General features: G+C 41.1%; 1 protein-coding gene across 2 annotated transcripts in view; it reads right to left on the bottom strand.

Moving 5' to 3' along the window:
* Positions 1-838: 838 nt before the first annotated feature.
* LOC139763197 (chondroitin sulfate N-acetylgalactosaminyltransferase 2-like) overlaps positions 839-25,850 on the bottom strand; it is an 88,149-nt gene continuing 63,137 nt past the window's right edge. Inside the window, exons 7-10 of one of the 2 annotated variants that reach the window (XR_011716061.1) lie at positions 24,884-25,135; positions 17,964-18,151; positions 8,692-9,083; positions 839-1,693 (exon numbers count right to left, since the gene is read on the bottom strand). Coding sequence is in view for 1 of the 2 variants with exons in the window: in XM_071688936.1 (XP_071545037.1) it covers positions 8,960-9,083; positions 17,964-18,151; positions 24,884-25,135 (564 nt within the window). In the remaining variant the exon portion in view is untranslated. Of the gene's footprint in view, positions 1,694-6,816; positions 9,084-17,963; positions 18,152-24,883; positions 25,136-25,850 lie in introns of those variants that run through there. The other variant, XM_071688936.1, reaches the window with a different exon arrangement.

Genomic DNA, 25,850 nt, shown 5'->3' with positions numbered 1-25,850 from the left:
ATATATATATATATATATATATATATATATATATATATATATATATTTATCCCTGGGGATAGGGGAGAAAGAATACTTCCCACGTATTCCCTGCGTGTCGTAGAAGGCGACTAAAAGGGAAGGGAGCGGGGGGCTGGAAATCCTCCCCTCTCGTTTTTTTTTTTTTATTTTTTTTTTTCCAAAAGAAGGAACAGAGAAGGGGGCCAGGTGAGGATATTCCCTCAAAGGCCCAGTCCTCTGTTCTTAGCGCTACCTCGCTAATGCGGGAAATGACGAATAGTATGAAGAAAAAAAAAAAAAAAAATATATATTTATATCCTGGGGATAGGGGATTAAGAATACTTCCCACGTATTCCCTGCGTGTCGTAGAAGGCGACTAAAAGGGGAGGGAGCAGGGGGCTGGAATTCCTCCCCTCTCGTTTTTTTTTTTTTTTCCAAAAGAAGGAACAGAGAATTGGGCCAGGTGAGGGTATTCCTTCAAAGGCCCAGTCCTCTGTTCTTAACGCTACCTCACTAATGCGGGAAATGGCGAATAGTTTGAAAGAAAAAAGAAAGATATATATATATATATATATTATACCTGGGGATAGGGGAGAAAGAATACTTCCCACGTATTCCCTGCGTGTCGTAGAAGGCGACTAAAAGGAGAGGGAGCGGGGGGCTGGAAATCCTCCCCTCTTTTTTTTTTTTTGCTTTTCCAAAAGAAGGAACAGAGAACGAGGCCAGGTGAGGATATTCCCTCAGAGGCCCAGTCCTCTGTTCTTAACGCTACCTTGCTAACGCAGGAAATGGCGAGTAGTATGAAAGAAAGAATATATATATATATATATATATATATATATATATATATATATATATATATATATATAATCCCTGGGGATAGGGGATTAAGAATACTTCCCACGTATTCCCTGCGTGTCGTAGAAGGCGACTAAAAGGGGAGGGAGCGGGGGGCTGGAAATCCTCCCCTCTCGATTTTTTTTAAATTTTCCAAAAGAAGGAACAGAGGGGGCCAGGTGAGGATATTCCAAAAAAGGCCCAGTCCTCTGTTCTTAACGCTACCTCGCTAACGCGGGAAATGGCGAATAGTTTAAAAGAAAGAAGAAAGAATATATATATATATATATATATATATATTATATTACCAAGCTCTATGTACAAAGTTTCATAATCTAATAACAAAATAACTTCTGAGCCAATCTATAACTATCTAATACTGATATACCTGTGTATGCTCAAAATAATATTCATTTAACTATTTTTCATTTTTACAAATGCTTTGAATCATTGCTTATATCTGTTTATTTTCACACCAATCAAAATCATAATCATCCCTCTTGTTGGAATTTCTCCACTCTGTGACTATACCCATCAGATCATGTTCTAATGTTCATGGAAAATGGTAACATTACAGATGAGCTGTAAACTTACAATATCCACCTGTGACCTACTCCACTCACTGTCTTCGAGGTAGGAAATTATGTGAATATGAATACCATTATCACTTCCTCAGTTCCATGACTGTACAGGAAGGGTGGGGCTGTGTGCACATGAATGTGCTGTGGTTTTCCATATGAAATTCCAGACCCTTCCTGCACACTGCAACTTAAATATTCATGATGTTCACTTACAGCAAAGAGTTATGTGTTAGAATTATAAATTGTATGTTTGTTGCTAATGGATATCAGAAAACCTGAAAAAAAAGAAGAAAAAAAAAGATATATGGTATTACATGGCAAATGAACCATCTTAATGGTCAAACAGATTCATACAAAAATCTTACCTCTATGCAAACACAGTCACAAGTCACTTAAATATATAGTTGGGAAAATGTCAGATGAAAAATACATGTATCTTTTGTGGGACACAGTTAAAGGGAATACTGTCACACACTTTACTTGGCACTGGTATTCTACCTCTACAATCATTTGTACCAAGATGAAAATGGTATTAGATACCTTGGTAAATACTTGGAAAACTGTTTGATAAAGCTTAAAAGGAAAGGACTTTTATCTGTGTCATAAATAAGTATACAGTAGGAGCTGAGTGAGTGCTCCGGCAGCTTAGTTGCAAAAAAGTAAATCTTAATGCAAGGGAACCTTAATGTTAGAGTGGGTGATTTGGCAATTGAGGATATAATTTGGGAGTTTTGGGATCCCTTGTGTAAAAGGATATGGGAAAAAGCTTGTCAAGTTTTATACTGAAGTATAATTAGGAATACTTGATTAAAAAATAAGTGCATAAATGTTTATGTGGGAAAGTGGAATTGAAGGCTGAAAGGCCCAAGCGGATTATGTGCTAATGTGTCCAGTGAGTGGAGGTGAGTGTAAAAGTTTGTATAGTTTAGGTTTTAGAAAGAGAGGAAATGACTTTTGTGTTAAAAAGTGGTGAAAGAACGTTAGCTTGGAAAAACACACATACACTTTGAAATAACCCAACAAGTGCTAAAAAACTGACTTCTCAAATCAGACTCAAACTCCTTAAATGAACACGAGTCACTCTCTGGCCTGATTGCAGAGATAACAAGAAAAACTTACTGAAGAATGGTGAGAGTAGATAAAACAAGGAATGAGAGATGTGGTGGGTATTTAGGGAAGCAGTATGTACCTGTGTAAGTGATGTGGGTAAAGTTTTTGGTATGTGCAAAGTGGGATGCTGACACATTAGAAGGATAGTAGGTCATAGCATGAAGAAATCAAATTGCTAGTGCAAGAGAAAAGGGTGGTATATGGACATCTGTGGGTAAGCAGCACAAGGAAAAGTAGTAGGATGTCAGGCAAATGACAGATGAAGTGAGAAAGTAGTGAGAAAGTATCAATGAATTTTAAAGAAAAAAGAATATGTATTCAAAGGAAGTCAACAGAATAAAAAAAAATAAGGGAACAAAAGTGAGGGGAGCAGATGAGAAAGTGGTGACAGGCAGAAAAAGAGATGGAGTAATTACTTTAAATGTTTTAGATGATGTAATGGTGGATGTTGTGTATTTGAGATGAAATGGCATGAGAAGCAAGACTGTTATTGCCAATGGCTTCATAAAAAATTAGTAATTAGTTAATGTTGTGTAAGAGGAATTGTGGCAAAATGGTACGAAAGGATGGGGCTGCAGCTGAGTTTCTCATGAAAAGGGGTGACAATGTTGTCCAGATGTTAGGGTTTTCATCTGTCACCCTATGGTCAAATGCAAACACAAATCCTTCAAAGTACTCATTCACATTTATGTATATGCTGAAATGTATATGTGCATGTATGGGCATTTGTTGAGTATTCCTGGTAAATTATATGGGAGGGTATTGATTGAGAGGGTGAAGGCATGTACAGAGCATCAGATTGGGGAAGAGCAGTGTGGTTTCAGAAGTGGTAGAGGATGTGTGGATCAGGTGTTTGCTTTGAAGAATGTATGTGAGAAATACTTAGAAAAGCAAATGGATTTGTATGTAGCATTTATGGATCTGGAGAAGGCATATGATAGAGTTGATAGAGATGCTCTGTGGAAAGTATTAAGAATATATGGTGTGGGAGGCAAGTTGTTAGAAGCAGTGAAAAGTTTTTATCAAGGATGTAAGGCATGTGTACGTGTAGGAAGAGAGGAAAGTGACTGGTTCTCAGTGAATGTAGGTTTGCGGCAGGGGTGTGTGATGTCTCCATGGTTGTTTAATTTGTTTATGGATGGGGTTGTTAGGGAGGTGAATGCAAGAGTTTTGGAAAGAGGGGCAAGTATGAAGTCTGTTGTGGATGAGATAGCTTGGAAGTGAGTCAGTTGTTGTTCGCTGATGATACAGCGCTGGTAGCTGATTCATGTGAGAAACTGCAGAAGCTGGTGACTGAGTTTGGTAAAGTGTGTGAAAGAAGAAAGTTAAGAGTAAAAGTCAATAAGAGCAAGGTTATTAGGTACAGTAGGGTTGAGGGTCAAGTCAATTGGGAGGTAAGTTTGAATGGAGAAAAACTGGAGGAAGTAAAGTGTTTTAGATATCTGGGAGTGGATCTGGCAGCGGATGGAACCATGGAAGCGGAAGTGGATCATAGGGTGGGGGAGGGGGCAAAAATTCTGGGAGCCTTGAAGAATGTGTGGAAGTCGAGAACATTATCTCGGAAAGCAAAAATGGGTATGTTTGAAGGAACAGTGGTTCCAACAATGTTGTATGGTTGCGAGGCGTGGGCTATGGATAGAGTTGTGTGCAGGAGGATGGATGTGCTGGAAATGAGATGTTTGAGGACAATGTGTGGTGTGAGGTGGTTTGATCGAGTAAGTAACGTAAGGGTAAGAGAGATGTGTGGAAATAAAAAGAGCGTGGTTGAGAGAGCAGAAGAGGGTGTTTTGAAATGGTTTGGGAACATGGAGAGAATGAGTGAGGAAAGATTGACTAAGAGGATATATGTGTCGGAGGTGGAGGGAACGAGAAGTGGGAGACCAAATTGGAGGTGGAAAGATGGAGTGAAAAAGATTTTGTGTGATCGGGGCCTGAACATGCAGGAGGGTGAAAGGAGGGCAAGGAATAGAGTGAATTGGATCGATGTGGTATACCGGGGTTGACGTGCTGTCAGTGGGTTGAATCAGGGCATGTGAAGCGTCTGGGGTAAACCATGGAAAGCTGTGTAGGTATGTATATTTGCGTGTGTGGACGTATGTATATACATGTGTATGGGGGTGGGTTGGGCCATTTCTTTCGTCTGTTTCCTTGAGCTACCTCGCAAATGCGGGAGACAACGGCAAAAAAAAAAAAAAAAAAAAAAAAAAGGCATTTATGTATATATATGTGCATGTGAGTGAATGGGCCATTGTTCGTCTGTTTCCTGGCATTACCTTGCTGACAAGGGAAAGGGCGATCAAGTCTAATGAATAAATGAATAACGAAATACATATATTACACATGACAGCTACAGACTGAGTGTGAGTGAATGTGGCCTTTTTTGTCTGTTCTCCTGGTGCTACCTCCCAAATACAGGGGATGGCAATGATGTTTCATATGGGGCAGGGTGGCACTGGGAATAGATGAAGGCAAGCAAGTATGAATATGTACATGTGTATATATGTATCTTTTATCTATCATCCTTAATTGCCATCTCCTGCATTAGCGAAGTAGCACAAGGAAACAGACAAAAGAAAGGCCCAACCATCCACATACACATGTATATACATACATGCCCACACATGCACATATACATTTCAACATATACATATACTTGCTGCCTTCCTCCATTCCTGTAGCCATCCCGCTGCACGTGAAGTAGCACCTGCGAAGTAGCGCTAGGAAAAGACAAAAAAAGGCCACATTCGTTCACACTCAATCTCTAACTGTCATGTGTAATGCACTGAAACCACAGCTCCCTTTCCACATCCAGACCACACAAAACTTTCCATGGTTTACCCCAGATGCTTCACATGTCCTGGTTCAATCACTGACAACACATCGATCCCGGTATACCACATCGTTCCAATTCACTCTATTCCTTGCATGCCTTTCACTCTCCTGTATGTTCAAGCCCCAATCGCTCAAAATCTTTTTAACTCCATCCTTCCACCTCTAATTTAGTCTCCTGCTTCTCCTCATTCCCTCTAACTCTGACACATGTATCCTCTTTGTCAATCTTTTTTCACTCATTCTTTCCATATGTCCAAACAATTTCAACACACCCTCTTCTCTCTCATCCACACTCTTTTATTTCCACATATCTGTCTTACCCTTTTATTACTTACTCAATCAAACCACCTCACACCACAGCTTTCTTCTTTCACACACTTTACCAAACTCAGTCACCAACTTCTGCAGTCTCTCACCCGAATCAGCCACCAGTGCTGTATCATCAGCGAACAAATGATTCACTTCCCAAGCACTCTCATCCACAATAGATTGCATACTTGCCTCTCTCCTCAAAACTCTTGCATTCACCTCCCTAACAACCCCATCCATAAACAAATTAAACAAACAGGGAGACATCACGCACCCCTGCCACAAACCAACATTCACTGGGAACCAATCACTCTCCTCTCTTCCTACTCGTTCACATGCCTTACATCCTTGGTAAAAACTTTTCACAGCTTCTGGCAACATACCTCCCACACCATATACTCTCAATACCTTCCACAAACCATCTCTATCAACTTTATCATATGCCTTCTCCAGATCCATAAATACTACATCCAAATCCATCTGTTCTCTTAAGTATTTCACACACACATTCTTCAAAGTAAACACCTGATCCACACATCCTCTACCACTTCTGAAACCACGCTGCTCTTCTCCAATCTGATGCTCTGTACATGCCTTTACCCTCTCAACCAATACCCTCCCATATAATTTCCCACGAATACTCAACAAACTTATACCGCTATGATTTGAACATTCACCTTTATGCCCTTTGCCTTTGTACAATGGCATGCATTCTGCCAATCCTCAGGCACTTCACCATGAACCATACATACACTGAATATCCTTACCAACCAATCAACAACACAGTCACCCCCTTTTTCTAATAAATTCCACTGCAATACCATCCAAACCCGCCACCTTGCCAGCTTCAACTTATGCAAAGCTTTCACTAACTCTTCTCTGCTTACCAAACCATTCTCCCTGTCCCTCTCACTTTGCACACCGCCTTGACCAAAACACCCTATATCTGCCACTCTATCATCAAACACATTCAACAAAACTTCAAATTACTCACTCCATCTCCTTCTCACATCACCACTACTTGTTATTACCTCTCCATTAGCCCCCTTCACTGATGTTCCCATTTGTTCTCTTGTCTTACGCACTTTATCTACCTCCTTCCAAAACATCTTTTCATCCTCCCTAAAATTTAATGATACTCTCTCACCCCAACTCTCATTTGCCCTCTTTTTCACCTCTTGCACCTTTCTCTTGACCTCCTGCCGCTTTCTTTTATACATCCAGTCATTTGCACCACTTCCTTGCAAAAATCGTCCAAACGCCTCTCCCTTCTCTTTCACTAACAATCTTACTTCTTCATCCCACCAGACAATACCTTTTCTAATCTGCTCACCTGTAAATGGAAATGGTGAAGAGCTTGTAGATCTGTGTGCTGAAAAAGGACTGGTGATTGGGAATACTGTTGCCACCTTGCCATACATGAAATGGCATCCCCCTCCCTCCGCCCACATGCGAGGTAGTGCTAGGAAAAGACAACAAAGGCCCCTTTCATTCTCTAGCTGTCATGTGTAATGCATAGAAACCACAGGTCCCTTTCCACATCCAGGCTCCACAAAACTATTCATGGGTTATCCCAGACACTTCACATGCCCTGGTTCAATCCAGTGACAGCATGTTGACCCCGGTATACCACATCGTTCCAATTCACTCTATTCCTTGCACAACGCTCACCCTCCTCTATGTTCAGGCCCTGATCACTCAAAATCCTTTTCACTCCATCCTTCCTTCTCCAATTTGGTCTCCCACTTCTTCTAGTTCCCTCCACCTCTGGTGTTTCTTACCAGGACCTTGCAATAAGCTCTTGCAGCCCAGGGCTCCACTACTTCCAGGAGCAGGTAAATGTAAACTTCTTTATATATCATTCTTTCTTCTTGGGGACAAGGGAGAAAGAATAATAAACCTAACATCACTAACATGTTGGAAGAGGTGACTAAAAGGGTCAAGAGTGGGAGCTATAAATCATTCCCTCCTGTGTCATCACATTCTAAAAGAAGGATCATAAAGGCAAAGTGAAAATTTATAATGATACACCATTAAGGAGGGAGGCAAGAAGATTGGATAAAACATTGAAATAAATCATATTGATAATAACAGAACTGCTAAAAAATCAGCACCATAATGTTTATTCCCAACTCATTTCATTAACCTAATATCAGTTAATATCAAGGACTGTAAAAGTCAGATTCTACCATAAGAGATACAACAAGCACATATGAAATATGAGAAGGTTCAGTCAGGACAGGACATCAGATACAACATTTCATACAGTCCCTGAATATGATGACGGAAAACAGGCTACATGCACAGCAAAATCATTACAGAACAAGGGAATAATACATGAGTGGGAGGGTCAGTATCTATATATACACATACACATCAATTAACGAATCCACTTTTTATACCATCATTGCTGAAGACAACTATGAAATAACCCTTTAAAGTTATCTAATTCAAGGATCACAAGGGACATAATATACAGGAGGTTCAAAGAAGTCAAAATTATGAATAAGGATTCATAAGAGAGAAAGGGAAGTTGAGGGTGTGAGTATGAGAGTAAGTTCTGCATTAATACAGAGGCATGTCTTATTGGGAATATGGCAAGATCTAAGAAGAGAAATGTGAGGTAGTATGGGAAAGAGGGCAGGGAGGAGAACATTTTGTTATCCATCACTAAATGAGAATACACACATAAAATGAGCTCCACGAATCACATTCAAGAGTCATTCACTTTCTCCCTTTTGTAAAACTATCTACAACTTATCCCTTTCTATAACTATGTAAGTAGTTGGAAACTGTAATTTGCTTCACACAACCATGGATGGGTATTCTGTGACACATTCGACTTTAACTATTAAGGTACTGTGTCTGAAATAGGAAGCCGAGCAAAATGCACTAAAGATAAGAATCTTTAGGTCATTGAATCTTTAAAAAATTGTGGGTTAGGTATTGAAGTTTCTCATATATGATGACGAGATAATCATAAAGAGTTCAATTCTTAACCACTAATTCTTTAACAACTTACCTTTAGGATCATATGCATAGGGAGATCTGAATCCATGGAAACTAGATACTATTGAAGACACACATCCTTTGTGAAAAGGTACATTTCAAACTCTACATCTTTAGCGATAAGGTCCTTCCTTATCCATAGGAAGAAGCTGCTCATGAGATCTCAGCATTCCTTTAGACAGTAAGGTTCTGAAGTCACAGATGTGTAGACTGAGGAATGTGAGACTGGAGCCTTGGTCTCTTTGTGACCAGTGACTCCCAAAGCTCTACATCCTAGTTGACTAAACACTCCTGAAGGTCCGCATACGTTTATTAAGGAAGAGCATGGCTGACATGACCAAATTGGTAAGAAGTGACACCACCAGAAGGAACCCCAAATATGGAATCAGCCAGAAGTAGTAAAATCTGAAATGAAAGACACCATAAATTTGTTTCACCTATGAAGCTGAACAACAATTGAAAATAAAAATGCAAATGAAGGGACTTGCTACTGTTATAAACATTTTGGTTTCATTAGAAATTAATCAAGAACAAATTACTGCCTTAATTTTCCTTGTATTTCAAAGGATATGTTTCTGTAAGTATAAAATTATTTCTGGTGTAAAGAAAACTGGAAACCCTAAAGATTTTCTTAAACAATAATTGAAACTCTAATGATGAATCTTTTCAATTAAGTAACTGCCCCACAATTAAGAAGTTTAGAATTGAAAAAACAGTGTATTGTTTTTGAGGCTTAACCCTTTCAATGTGTTAAGCCACATTTTTGGCTGAACAAAACGCAGCACCAATCTCATTTGAGGCTCTAAACCTTCCAGCCCTCATTTGAATTTCACAACACAATTGAAAAAGTATCACACATCACAGTCACCTGTACATCATTACAGTAAGTGCACTTGCATCATCATGTTGGCAAACAGGAATTATGCAGGAATAGTTGTGGTCAAATTTACAATAAAAGTAATGATTCCCCTTGTATAACCGGTTACATTTTTTGAAGAAAATACGGTTGATTTATTATTCATTCTGGTAAATAATGCTGTGTGTGTGTAAATAAAACATAAATCTGAAATAAGGCATATGAAATTATAGAATTTGTATGTTAAAAAAGTTCTTACCAAGGATGTAAGGCATGAGCACAAGTAGGAAGAGAGGAGACTGAGTGGTTCCCAGAGAATGTCGGTCTGCAGAAGGGGAGTGTGATATCCCCATGGTTCTTTAATTTGTTTATGGATAGGGTGGTTAAGGAGGTAAATGCAAGAGTTTAGGAGTCAGGGGTGAGTATGCAGTCTGTTAGGGATGAGTGGGCCTGGGAAGTGAGTCAGCTGTTGTTCGTCGACCATACAGCTCTAGTGGCTGATTCGGGTGAGAAACTGCAGAAATTGGTGATTGAGAATGGAAAAGTGTGTGAAAGGAGAAAGTTGAGACTAAATGTGAACAAGAGCAAGGTTATCAGGTTCAGTAAGGTTGAGGGACAAGTTAAATGGGGATGTAAGTTTGAATGGAGAAAAATTGGGGAAAGTGAAGTGTTTTAGATATGTGGGAGTGGACTCAGCAGTGAATGGAACCATGGAAGCAGAAGCGAGTTACAGGGTGGGGGAGGGGGCTAAGGTTCTGGAAGCAATGAAGAATGTGTGGAAGGAGAGAGTTATCCTGGAGAGCAAAAATGGGTATGTTTAAAGGAATAGTAGTTCCAACAATAACATATGGCTGCGAGACATGGGCTATAGATAAGGTTGTGTGGAGGAGGGTGGATGTGTTGGAAATGAGATGTTTGAGAATAATATGTGGTGTGAGGTGGTTTGATCAAGTAAGTAATGAAAGGGTAAGAGAGACATGTGGAAATAAAAAGAGTCTGGTTGAGAGAGCAAAAGAGGGCATGTTGAAATAGTTTGGAAACATGGAGAGAATGAGTGAGGAAAGACTGACAAAGAGGATATATGTGTCAGAGGTTTAGGGAATAAGGAGAAGTGGGAGACCAAATTGGATAGCGACAAGAATGAAGGCAAGCAAGCATGAACATGTATATATATGTATATGTCTGTGTATGCGTACGTGTACGGTGATATGTATATGTATGTAAAGTGTGTAAGATTAAGCTATATGTGAATAAGAGCAAGGTTATTAGGTTCAGTAGGGTTGAGGGACAAGTCAACTGGGAGGTAAGTTTGAATGGAGAAAAACTGGAGGAAGTGAAGTTTTTTTGATACCTGGGAGTGGATTTGGCGGCGGATGGAACCATTTCAAAACACCCTCTTCTGCTCTCTCAACCACACTCTTTTTCTTTCCACACATCTCTCTTACCCTTACATTACTTACTCGATCAAACCACCTCACACCACACATTGTCCTCAAACATCTCATTTCCAGCACATCCACCCTCCTGCGCACAACTCTATCCATAGCCCACGCCTCACAACCATACAACATTGTTGGAACCACTATTCCTTCAGACATACCCATTTTTGCTTTCCGAGATAATGTTCTCGACTTCCACACATTCTTCAAGGCTCCCAGGATTTTTGCCCCCTCCCACCCTATGATTCACTTCTGCTTCCATGGTTCCATCCGCTGCCAGATGTGTAGTAATAAAAAGTGTAGTTGAGAGAGCAGAAGAGGGTGTATTGAAATGGATTGGTCACATGGAGAGAATGAGTGGGGAAAGATTGACAAAAAGGATATATATGTCAAAGGTGGAAGGAACGAGGAGAAGTGGGAGACCAAACTGGAGGTGGAAGGATGGAGTGAAAAACAATTTGAGTGATCAGGGCCTGAGCACACAGGAGGGTGAAAGGCGTGCAAGGAATAGAGTGAATTGGAATGATATGGTATACTGGGGTCGACGTGCTGTCAAGGGATTGAACCAGGGCATGTGAAGCATCTGGGGAAAACCATGGAAAGCTTTGTGGGGCCTGGATGTGGAAAGGGAACTGTGGTTTTGGTGCATTACACATGACAGCTAGAGACTGTGCGTGAATGAATGTGGACTTTGTTGTCTTTTCCTAGTGCTACCTTGCACGCACGCAAGGGAGGGAGGGAAGGAGGGGGGGTGCCATTTCATGAGTGGCAGAGTGGCAGCAGAAATGGATGAAGGCAGCATGTATGAATATGTACAAGTGAATATATGTATATGTCTGTGTATGTATATGTATGTATATGTTGAAATGTATAGGCAAATATATATGTGCATGTGTGGGCAATTATGTATATACATATGTGTATGTGGGTGGGTTGGGCCATTCTTTCGTCTGTTCCTTGCATTATTTTGCTAATGCGGGAGACAGCGACAAAGTATAATATAAATAAATGTGTATATATGGGCGTTTATGTATATATATATATTTTCTTTTTCTTTCTTTCGTACTATTCGCCATTTCCCGCATTAGCGAGGTAGCGTTATCAACAGAGGACTGGGCCTTAGAAGGAATATCCTCACCTGGCCCCCTTCTCTGTTCCTTCTTTTGGAAAAAAAAAAAAAAAAAAAAAAAAAAAAAAAAAAACGAGAGGGGAGGATTTCCAGCCACCCGCTCCCTTCCCTTTTAGTCGCCTTCTACGACACGCAGGGAATACGTGGGAAGTATTCTTTCTCCCCTATCCCCAGGGATAATATATATATATATATATATATATTTTTTTTTTATACTTTGTCGCTGTCTCCCGCGTTCGCGAGGTAGCGCAAGGAAACAGACGAAAGAAATGGCCCAACCCACCCCCATACACATGTATATACATACGTCCACACACGCAAATATACATACCTACACAGCTTTCCATGGTTTACCCCAGACGCTTCACATGCCCTGATTCAATCCACTGACAGCACGTCAACCCCGGTATACCACATCGCTCCAATTCACTCTATTCCTTGCCCTCCTTTCACCCTCCTGCATGTTCAGGCCCCGATCACACAAAATCTTTTTCACTCCATCTTTCCACCTCCAATTTGGTCTTCCTCTTCTCCTCGTTCCCTCCACCTCCGACACATATATCCTCTTGGTCAACCTTTCCTCACTCATTCTCTCCATGTGCCCAAACCATTTCAAAACACCCTCTTCTGCTCCCTCAACCACGCTCTTTTTATTTCCACACATCTCTCTTACCCTTACGTTACTTACTCGATCAAACCACCTCACACCACACACTGTCCTCAAACATCTCATTTCCAGCACATCCATCCTCCTGCGCACCACTCTATCCATAGCCCACGCCTCGCAACCATACAACATTGTTGGAACCACTATTCCTTCAAACATACCCATTTTTGCTTTCCGAGATAATGTTCTCGACTTCCACACATTCTTCAAGGCTCCCAGAATTTTCGCCCCCTCCCCCACCCTATGATCCACTTCTGCTTCCATGGTTCCATCCGCTGCCAGATCCACTCCCAGATATCTAAAACACTTTACTTCCTCCAGTTTTTCTCCATTCAAACTCACCTCCCAATTGACTTCACCCTCAACCCTACTGTACCTAATAACTTTGCTCTTATTCACATTTACTCTTAACTTTCTTCTTTCACACACTTTACCAAACTCAGTCACCAGCTTCTGCAGTTTCTCACATGAATCAGCCACCAGCGCTGTATCATCAGCGAACAACAACTGACTCACTTCCCAAGCTCTCTCATCCCCAACAGACTTCATACTTGCCCCTCTTTCCAAAACTCTTGCATTCACCTCCCTAACAGCCCCATCCATAAACAAATTAAACAACCATGGAGACATCAAACACCCCTGCCACAAACCTACATTCACTGAGAACCAATCACTTTCCTCTCTTCCTACACGTACACATGCCTTACATCCTCGATAAAAACTTTTCACTGCTTCTAACAACTTGCCTCCCACACCATATATTCTTAATACCTTCCACAGAGCATCTCTATCAACTCTATCATATGCCTTCTCCAGATCCATAAATGCTACATACAAATCCATTTGCTTTTCTAAGTATTTCTCACACACATTCTTCAAAGCAAACACCTGATCCACACATCCTCTACCACTTCTGAAACCACACTGCTCTTCCCCAATCTGATGCTCTGTACATGCTTTCACCCTCTCAATCAATACCCTCCCATATAATTTACCAGGAATACTCAACAAACTTATACCTCTGTAATTTGAGCACTCACTCTTATCCCCTTTGCCTTTGTACAATGGCACTATGCACGCATTCCGCCAACCCTCAGGCACCTCACCATGAGTCACACATACATTAAATAACCTTACCAACCAGTCAATAATACAGTCACCCCCTTTTTTAGTAAATTCCCCTGCAATACCATCCAAACCTGCTGCCTTGCCGGCTTTCATCTTCCGCAAAGCTTTTACTACCTCTTCTCTGTTTACCAAATCATTTTCCCTAACCCTCTCACTTTGCACACCACCTCGACCAAAACACCCTATATCTGCCACTCTATCATCAAACACATTCAACAAACCTTCAAAATACTCACATCACCACTACTTGTTATCACCTCCCCATTTGCGCCCTTCACTGAAGTTCCCATTTGCTCCCTTGTCTTACGCACTTTATTTACCTCCTTCCACAACATCTTTTATTCTCCCCAAAATTCACTGATACTCTCTCACCACAACTCTCATTTGCCCTCTTTTTCACCTCTTGCACCTTTCTCTTGACCTCCTGTCTCTTTCTTTTATACATCTCCCACTCAATTGCATTTTTTCCCTGCAAAAATTGTCCAAATGCCTCTCTCTTCTCTTTCACTAATAATCTTACTTCTTCATCCCACCACTCACTACCCTTTCTAATCAACCCACCTCCCACTCTTCTCATGCCACAAGCATCTTTTGCACAATCCATCACTGATTCCCTAAATACATCCCATTCCTCCCCCACTCCCCTTACTTCCATTGTTCTCACCTTTTTCCATTCTGTACTCAGTCTCTCCTGGTACTTCCTCACACAAGTCTCCTTCCCAAGCTCACTTACTCTCACCACCCTCTTCACCCCAACATTCACTCTTCTTTTCTGAAAACCCATACAAATCTTCACCTTAGCCTCCACAAGATAATGATCAGACATCCCTCCAGTTGCACCTCTCAGCACATTAACATCCAAAAGTCTCTCTTTCGCGCGCCTGTCAATTAACACGTAATCCAATAACGCTCTCTGGTCATCTCTCCTACTTACATACATATACTTATGTATATCTCGCTTTTTAAACCAGGTATTCCCAATCACCAGTCCTATTTCAGCACATAAATCTACAAGCTCTTCACCACTTCCATTTACAACACTGAACACCCCATGTATACCAATCATTTCCTCAACTGCCACATTACTCACCTTTGCATTCAAATCACCCATCACTATAACCCGGTCTCGTGCATCAAAACCACTAACACACTCATTCAGCTGCTCCCAAAACACTTGCCTCTCATGATCTTTCTTCTCATGCCCAGGTGCATATGCACCAATAATCACCCATCTCTCTCCATCAACTTTCAGTTTTACCCATATCAATCGAGAATTTACTTTCTTACATTCTATCACATACTCCCACAACTCCTCTTTCAGGAGTACTGCTACTCCTTCCCTTGCTCTTGTCCTCTCACTAACCCCTGACTTTACTCCCAAGACATTCCCAAACCACTCTTCCCCTTTACCCTTGAGCTTCGTTTCACTCAGAGCCAAAACATCCAGGTTCCTTTCCTCAAACATACTACCTATCTCTCCTTTTTTCACATCTTGGTTACATCCACACACATTTAGACACCCCAGTCTGAGCCTTCGAGGAGGATGAGCACTCCCCGCGTGACTCCTTCTTCTGTTTCCCATTTTAGAAAGTTAAAAAATACAAGGAGGGGAGGATTTCTGGCCCCCCGCTCCCGTCCCCTCTAGTCGCCTTCTACGACACGCGAGGAATGCGTGGGAAGTATTCTTTCACCCCTATCCCCAGGGATAATACATATATATATATATACATATATACATACATACACATACACACGCACATATACACACACACACACATATACATATATATACATATGAAAAAAGTAAGAAATAATTTACAAAAACTGAAACTTCTAGCTTGAAAGGAAATGAGAAAATAAATGTCACATAATGGTTCAACCTCTGGCTATGGAAAAGGGAAATGTATAATTTATTTACACAAACGCCAATAGTAGTTCTCATCAATTTAACCACTGTATCAATAAGCTTCAATATATATATATATATATATATATATACATACATATATATATATATATATATGTGTGTGTGTGTGTATATGAGTGGATGGGCCATTTTTCGTGTTTCCTGGTGCTATCTCGCTGATGCAAGAAACAGCGATTATGTATTTTGATTATAATGATAATAATTTAAATGATTTATGGGAAGTGTGAAATAATTTTCTGTTTTTTGGGTGTATGCAGTTGGTAGACAGTGAGGTATATTATTGGTGCTACTTGTCTAGGTATTGGAAAAGTTAGTGACAGCTGCATACTGAGCCAGCGAGTTAGTGGTTGTTAAACTGCATTCCTATGGCCCAAGTGGCTGTGTATACTTTCTTCCTCACCTTACATACCATCTCCCCTTGCAACATAAGAGCACTTGACAACGCTTAAGTCACTCTTTGTAACTAGACTTTTCCTGTGGTGAGTGCTATGTGCTAGCCATGCCTTTCGGCAAAATGGTAGGGGGAAGAGATAAAAGTAATAAGTAAAAACATTAAACAAGAGTATTAGGTAGAAGTAGGAAGTAAGGGTATTAAATGGGAGCATTAGGTAAATGTATTACGTTGGAACACTAGATAGACACATTAGGTAGTAGTAGTAAACAGGAACATTGGGTAGAAGCCTCTGAAAACACTGTGCTAGAGTTACAATCTGCCAGTGGCCTTTTAAGGGTGAAGCACTAAGGGCTAAAAAGTGGCACTGAAGTTCACCAGTTATGGAGATTCTTTGTTATGGCCAACCCTCTGAGAGAGTTTCTGGAGGGGAGAGGCATCAGAGATATAGATATAGATAGAATATAGTGAAATCACACCCTGAAAAGACCATAATCATCATATACTTACATAAATACTGAGGACCCATTCTGGTAGCCATGGCCTGTTCAATTCAGCCCCCTCCCACACCAATACAGGGGAAAAATATAAAACTCTTTTGGGCATTTTCTTCAATAATACATGATAATATAGATTTTTTGGTAATTTTCCACAATAAAAAATGATCAAATGATATTCTAAACCATCTGTATCTCTGACGCCTGTTCCCTTCAGGAACTCCCTCAAGAGGGTGGCCACAGCAACAGTGTCTCCATAACTAGTGATCTCCAATGCTGCTTCTTAGCCTTTAGTGCCTCACCATTAAAAGGCCACTGGCAGAAGGAAAGTCTAGCACAGTGATAGCAGAGGCTCCTACTGAATACTTCTACCTAAAGTTCCTACCTCATAGTCCTACCTGAATGTTCCTTCCTACTGCTTCTATCTAATGTTCCTGCCATTTTGCCTAAAGGCAGGGATACTACATAGCACTCACCACAGATAAATCTAGAATACAAACAATGATCTGTGTGAGTGAAGTGTCAAGTATTGTATGTGATTGGGAGAGATATACTGTTATTTGAGAACAAAATGCCAGCAGTCCACATGTAGGTAAGGCAAAAAGAAGACAGGCATCTGACAACCAATGATATTTTCTCATGTAATTCTTTATTTTTACACATGTGATACACCTAACAGAAAGCTGCACAATGAAAGGATGAAAGTGACAAAGTTGCAGTGCCAAAGAAATGTGCATGTATAAATACTGCCTAAATAGGTCACTTAAATTTATAAAGTTAGGTAGCCATAGATTTTGCAGCTCCCTCACTGCAAATTCTTTACATCATATACTTGATACCTGGATATGCAATGACCTTCTTCTGTATCATTAGCATAGTTAATAACACTGTTCCCCTGTTTTCTAAAGGCATAAGACCCTTTTGGATCTTGGGCTCCTTCAGGCCTACCTATTATCCCTCTGTGTCAATTACGTACCCAACGTATGCTCCATAACTATCATGAAACTTTGCCAAACCCTTTTCATTCTGCTGTGCCACATTCATTGGCAAATATATTTCAGTGTGTTAAGCCACAATCACTATTCTACATTTCACACCCTTATCTGAATTCCCACTTAATGTATGATTCCTCATCTTATTCAAAGATGTTACTAAGAACCTAAGAAGTGGGAGAATTAGGAACTATGGTCAAGGATTGGTGGTTATGGACTAGTACTTTAAGTGGCTAACATAGCTCCCCATAGAACTCACCTCTTGCTGAGGATTCCCTCTAGGTCTATGCCCTGATGCACTTTCAGGAGAGTGAGGCCCAACTGCAACTGTGAGCCCTCTGTCACCGCCTTAGACTTGAGACAGGCAACATAAGAGGTGCTACTTGTGTCAGCACATTTCTTGTGGTGGTAAAGGTGGAACAAGCTTGGGTCAGGTGCACGGACCACCTATTAGGGGAGAAGGATCAGTTATTTGAGAGATGACACTATAACTCATTAAAAGACAGCTGTGGTAGGGGCAAGATGAGAAAGGTGAGTTGTGAGCATGACAAGCAGAGAGAGACTCAGGAAAGAAAAAGAGAAAGGAAGTTGTGGATGGTAGAGGAGAAAGTGGTTCAAGGAGGGAGGAGAGATGAGGAAACTATCAGAAGGATTGAAGGTGGAGGGTGAACTACTACAGGAAAGAGAAGGAAGTTATGGGGAGGGGTATAGTATGAAAAAAAAAAGTTATATGGTGAGGTAGAGGAAAAGCTGTTAGGGGTGGGATATGGAGGTTGTGGCTGGGGAGAAGATGATAAAGCTGTTAGATGAAAGGGGTTGCAGTCGATTTGGAACAGAGATTTTGCTGTATTTCAGACATAAAACATTTGAGCAATGCAGATGAGGAGACTTGATGGTCCATGACAAGTTTATTAGCTGAAAGACAGTACATACAATATTCTGAGTACCAAATCTTATTTGAGATGAAAGAGGAAAGCAAAGCAAAAGGTAACATCCTACCCCATGTTACCTCTCGTCCAATAGCCAGTAGGAGAATAGTGAAAATGTAGCAACATGTAGTATGCAAAAGGTATAATGACAAGAAAATTCTATAGGCGATTGAGATACAAGAAAGTAACCTAGTTTGAAGCTACAAGATACTCTGGGATGGAGCCTCAAATCTAAAATGAAAAAAGATTGAATATATGTTTATATATGAGTCAGAGGTGGAGGGAACAAGATGTAGGAGACCTAATTGGAGGCAGATGGATGGACTGAAAAAGACTTTGAGCAACTGGGGCCTGAACATACAGGAAAGTGAAAGGCGCGCAAGGAATAGAGTGAACTGGAATGATATGATATACCAAGGTCGACGAACTCTCAACAGACTGAACCAGGGCATGTGAAACATCTGTGGTAAACCATGGAAAAGTTTGGGGCCTGGATGTGGACAGGAGCTGTGGTTTTGGTTCATTACATAGAAAAGCTAGAGACTAAGTGAGAACGAATGTGGCCTTTTTTGTCTGTTTTCTTGGAGCTAACTCACTGGAGCACGGGGAAGCGATGCTGTTTCCCATGGGGTGGGGTAGGGCAAGGAGTGGATGAAGGTAGGTGAGTATGAATGTGTACATGTGTATATGTGCATATGCTGATATGTATATGCATGTATATGTGCGTGTATGGGCTTTTACGTATATATGTGTGCATGTGGGTGGGCGGGCCGTTCTTTGTCTGTTTTCTGGCGCTACCTTGCTGATGTGGAAAGCGGCGATCAAGTGTCATAATAATAATAATAATTTATATTTATCTATCTTATCTATTCATTTATTTTGCTTTGTCGCTGTCTCCCGCGTTAGCGAGGTAACGCAAGGAAACAGACGAAAGAATGGCCTAACCCACCCACACACACATGTATATACATACACGTCCACACACGCAAATATACATACCTATACATCTCAATGTATACATATATATACACACTCAGACATATACATATATACACATGTACATAATTCATACTGTCAGCCTTTATTTATTCCCATCGCCACCTCGCCACACATGGAATAACATCCCCCTCCCACCTCATGTGTGCGAGGTAGCGCTAGGAAAATACAACAAAGGCCCCATTCGTTCACACTCAGTCTCTAGCTGTCATGTAATAATGCATCGAAACCACAGCTCCCTTTCCACATCCAGGCCCCACACAACTTTCCATGGTTTACCTCAGACGCTTCACATGCCCTGGTTCAATCCACTGACAGCACGTCAACCCCGGTATACCACATCGTTCCAATTCACTCTATTCCTTGCACGCCTTTCACCCTCCTGCATGTTCAGGCCCCGATCACTCAAAATCTTTTTCACTCCATCTTTCCACCTCCAATTTGGTCTCCCACTTCTCCTCGTTCCCTCCACCTCTGACACATATATCCTCTTGGTCAATCTTTCCTCACTCATTCTCTCCATGTGACCAAACCATTTCAAAACACCCTCTTCTGCTCTCTCAACCACGCTCATTTTATTTCCACAGATCTCTCTTACCCTTACATTACTTACTCGATCAAACCACCTCACAGCACATATTGTCCTCAAACATCTCATTTCCAGCACATCCACCCTCCTGCGCACAACTCTATCCATAGCCCACGTCTCGCAACCATACAACATTGTTGGAACCACTATTCCTTCAGACATACCCATTTTTGCTTTCTGAGATAATGTTCTCGACTTCCAAACATTCTTCAAGGCTCCCAGAATTTTCGCCCCCTCCCCCACCCTATGATTCACTTCCACTTCCATGGTTCCATCCGCTGCCAGATCCACTCCCAGATATCTAAAACACTTCACTTCCTCCAGTTTTTCTCCATTCAAACTTACCTCCCAATTGACTTGACCCTTAACCCTACTGTACCTAATAACCTTGCTCTTATTCACATTTACTCTTAACTTTCTTCTTTCACACACTTTACCAAACTCAGTCACCAGCTTCTGCAGTTTCTCACATGAATCAGCCACCAGCGCTGTATCATCAGCGAACAACAACTGACTCACTTCCCAAGCTCTCTCATCCCCAACAGACTACATACTTGCCCCTCTTTCCAAAACTTGCATTCACCTCCCTAACAATCCCATCCACAAACAAATTAAACAACCATGGAGCCATCACACACCCCTGCCGCAAACCTACATTCACTGAGAACCAATCACTTTCCTCTCTTCCTACAAGTACACATGCCTTACATCCTCGATAAAAACTTTTCACTGCTTCTAACAACTTGTCTTCCACACCATATATTCTTAATACCTTCCACAGAGCATCTCTATCAAACCTATCATATGCCTTCTCCAGATCCATAAATGCTACATACAAATCCATTTACTTTTCTAAGTATTTCTCACATACATTCTTCAAAGCAAACACCTGATCCACACATCCTCTACCACTTCTGAAACCACACTGCTCTTCCCCAATCTGATGCTCTGTACATGAATTCACCCTCTCAATCAATACCCTCCCATATAATTTACCAGGAATACTCAACAAACTTATACCTCTGTAATTTGAGCACTCACTCATGATAATAATAATAATAATAATAATAACAATTTTTTTATTTTCATTTTGCTTTGTCGCTGTCTCCCGCGTTTGCGAGGCAGTGCAAGGAAACAGACGAAAGAAATGGCCCAACCCACCCCCATACACATGTATATACATACACGTCCACACACGCAAATATACATACCTATACCTCTCAATGTACACATATATATATACACACACAGACATATACATATATACACATGTACATAATTCATACTGTCAGCCTTTATTTATTCCGATCGCCACCTCACCACACATGGAATAACATCCCCCTCCCCCCTCACGTGTGCGAGGTAGCACTAGGAAAAGACAACAAAGGCCCCATTCGTTCACACTCAGTCTCTAGCTGTCATTTAATAATGCACCGAAACCACAGCTCCCTTTCCACATCCAGGCCCCACAGAACTTATCCCAGACGCTTCACATGCTCTGATTCAATCCACTGACAGCACGTCAACCCCGATATACCACATCGATCCAATTCACTCTATTCCTTGCACGCCTTTCACCCTCCTGCATGTTCAGGCCCCGATCACTCAAAATCTTTTTCACTCCATCTTTCCACCTCCAATTTGGTCTCCCACTTCTCCTCGTTCCCTCCACCTCTGACACATATATCCTCTTGGTCAATCTTTCCTCACTCATTCTCTCCATGTGACCAAACCATTTCAAAACACCCTCTTCTGCTCTCTCAACCACGCTCATTTTATTTCCACAGATCTCTCTTACCCTTACATTACTTACACGATCAAACCACCTCACAGCACATATTGTCCTCAAACATCTCATTTCCAGCACATCCACCCTCCTGCGCACAACTCTATCCATAGCCCACGTCTCGCAACCATACAACATTGTTGGAACCACTATTCCTTCAGACATACCCATTTTTGCTTTCTGAGATAATGTTCTCGACTTCCAAACATTCTTCAAGGCTCCCAGAATTTTCGCCCCCTCCCCCACCCTATGATTCACTTCCACTTCCATGGTTCCATCCGCTGCCAGATCCACTCCCAGATATCTAAAACACTTTACTTCCTCCAGTTTTTCTCCATTCAAACTTACCTCCCAATTGACTTGACCCTTAACCCTACTGTACCTAATAACCTTGCTCTTATTCACATTTACTCTTAACTTTCTTCTTTCACACACTTTACCAAACTCAGTCACCAGCTTCTGCAGTTTCTCACATGAATCAGCCACCAGCGCTGTATCATCAGCGAACAACAACTGACTCACTTCCCAAGCTCTCTCATCCCCAACAGACTACATACTTGCCCCTCTTTCCAAAACTTGCATTCACCTCCCTAACAATCCCATCCACAAACAAATTAAACAACCATGGAGCCATCACACACCCCTGCCGCAAACCTACATTCACTGAGAACCAATCACTTTCCTCTCTTCCTACAAGTACACATGCCTTACATCCTCGATAAAAACTTTTCACTGCTTCTAACAACTTGTCTTCCACACCATATATTCTTAATACCTTCCACAGAGCATCTCTATCAAACCTATCATATGCCTTCTCCAGATCCATAAATGCTACATACAAATCCATTTACTTTTCTAAGTATTTCTCACATACATTCTTCAAAGCAAACACCTGATCCACACATCCTCTACCACTTCTGAAACCACACTGCTCTTCCCCAATCTGATGCTCTGTACATGACTTCACCCTCTCAATCAATACCCTCCCATATAATTTACCAGGAATACTCAACAAACTTATACCTCTGTAATTTGAGCACTCACTCATGATAATAATAATAATAATAACAATTTTTTTATTTTCATTTTGCTTTGTCGCTGTCTCCCGCGTTTGCGAGGCAGTGCAAGGAAACAGACGAAAGAAATGGCCCAACCCACCCCCATACACATGTATATACATACACGTCCACACACGCAAATATACATACCTATACCTCTCAATGTACACATATATATATACACACACAGACATATACATATATACACATGTACATAATTCATACTGTCAGCCTTTATTTATTCCGATCGCCACCTCACCACACATGGAATAACATCCCCCTCCCCCCTCACGTGTGCGAGGTAGCACTAGGAAAAGACAACAAAGGCCCCATTCGTTCACACTCAGTCTCTAGCTGTCATTTAATAATGCACCGAAACCACAGCTCCCTTTCCACATCCAGGCCCCACAGAACTTATCCCAGACGCTTCACATGCTCTGATTCAATCCACTGACAGCACGTCAACCCCGGTATACCACATCGATCCAATTCACTCTATTCCTTGCCCTCCTTTCACCCTCCTGCATGTTCAGGCTCCGATCAATCAAAATCTTTTTCACTCCATCTTTCCACCTCCAATTTGGTCTCCCACTTCTCCTCGTTCCCTCCACCTCCGACACATATATCCTCTTGGTCAATCTTTCCTCACTCATTCTCTCCATGTGACCAAACCATTTCAAAACACCCTCTTCTGCTATTTCAACCACGCTCTTTTTATTTCCACACATCTCTCTTACCCTTACATTACTTACTCGATCAAACCACCTCACACCACATATTGTCCTCAAGCATCTCATTTCCAGCACATCCACCCTCCTGCGCACAACTCTATCCATAGCCCATGCCTCGCAACCGTACAACATTGTCGGAACCACTATTCCTTCAAACATAGCCATTTTTGCTTTCCGAGATAATGTTCTCGACTTCCACACATTCTTCAAGGCTCCCAGGATTTTCGCCCCCTCCCCCACCCTATGATTCACTTCTGCTTCCATGGTTCCATCTGCTGCCAGATCCACTCCCATATATCTAAAACACTTTACTTCCTCCAGTTTTTCTCCATTCAAACTTACCTCCCAATTGACTTGACCCTCAACCCTACTGTACCTAATAACCTTGCTCTTATTCACATTAATAATAATGATAATAATAATAATAATATTGAAATGTGTTTTTCCTGTGTTTATAAGATATTGAAATGTATATTTTCCCTCTTGAATGGACTAATTCACCATTCTGATAACTAATATAACTAACCCTTTCACTGCTCTAGGAAAGAGTAGAGATGTCTGTGAGAGATGGAGGAGGGCATGATTCAAAGGAGAGTGTGGAATAGGTTTTTGGAAGAAACTTGAACAGAAAGGTAAGCTGAGTATGTGCGAGAAAAATGGACACTTAAGAAAAGCAGGGAAGAAAATATTATGAATGGAATGCAAAAAGTCATACAAGAAGGGTCTCTTGGTATATTTTTTTCTCATGGGTGACTTTTCAACTTGACACCATTATCATAGTGTTATTTGCTACATTTCCGTGTCCTTCATCTTCTGCAACTTTAGCAACTGGCAGCTGTACCTTATTTTCTCATTTCTCTTTGTAGATCAAGTGTCATTATCCTTACCTTGATACTTTTAAGCTTGAAGAGATGCTGATAGAGGACTCAGTTTACTCTGAGAGAATCCTAATATCTTATATGCTACAACTCTTATGATATCCTAGTTTTTATGCCTATGTTCTTCCTTGGCACATCTTTATCTTAGTGTCCACTTTTTCCAGAGTTCACCTACTTTACCTCAATCTATACCAAAGCACCAAATATCTTACTTTGATGTTGTCAAGCTTGAGGAACTGCTGGTAGAGAGCAACATCCTCCCCTCCCCAGGTCCGTATGTCTGGAAAACCACCTGAAGCCTCATAGTCATCACGGAACATGCAGGCCATTCCAAAGCCAAAGGTGCGCCAGAACCCTGATTGCTCATCCACTGATAGCTGCTCATTTACTGGTGGCACCACTTTGTCAAATAGTGGGTATACTAGCTTTGGATTGTACAGTGAAAATACCACCGGGTAATATACCTGTGGGAGAGAACAGAGAACTTTACATGGTAATGTTCCTGAGGAGGAGTAAAGGGTCATGAGAAGCATAGTGAAAAATTGTCTGTTACTATGTGAATTCTTTATATCCTTGAGTACTAAGACAGGATAGAAGGAAAGAGTAAACAATGTGGACACTGTTGAGAAATACATGAAGGAGGAGATGAGTGTCAAGATGGATGTAAACTGTGGACATAGAAATCTGTGAATCTGAGAAGATAAGAGGAAAGAAGTGGAAGACAGCACAGTGAGTGTATCACTTAATACATGTGTTAGAATTGGTGTGAATGCCTTAGGTTTACAAACTCTATGCTTCCTAGTTACTTCTTAATGCCATTTCTACAGAGTAATACATTGGAACAAATATGTATTTGTATGTATACGATGAAATGTATAGGTATGCATATGTGCGTGTGTGGGCATTTATGTATAGACATGTGTGTGGGTGGGCTGGGCCATTCTTTTGTCTGTTTCCTTGCGCTACCTTGCTAATGCAAGAGACAGCGACAAAGTATAATAAATAATATAAATGGTCTGCATACACATGGAAGGTGCATTAGATGGAGTCAGGAGTTATGAAAAATGTGCTAATGTACACAGAACAGAAGAATACATTTGTGAAATATGTATATCCATGCTCACACATTTTTAGAATGTGGCTGCACCGTGTGATAGTTTCTTATATCTGAAATGCGTG

This window comes from Panulirus ornatus, chromosome 46 (assembly GCF_036320965.1).
Source record: "Panulirus ornatus isolate Po-2019 chromosome 46, ASM3632096v1, whole genome shotgun sequence".
Classification (NCBI taxonomy): domain Eukaryota; kingdom Metazoa; phylum Arthropoda; class Malacostraca; order Decapoda; family Palinuridae; genus Panulirus; species Panulirus ornatus.
This window is presented reverse-complemented; position numbering and strand designations above follow the sequence as displayed.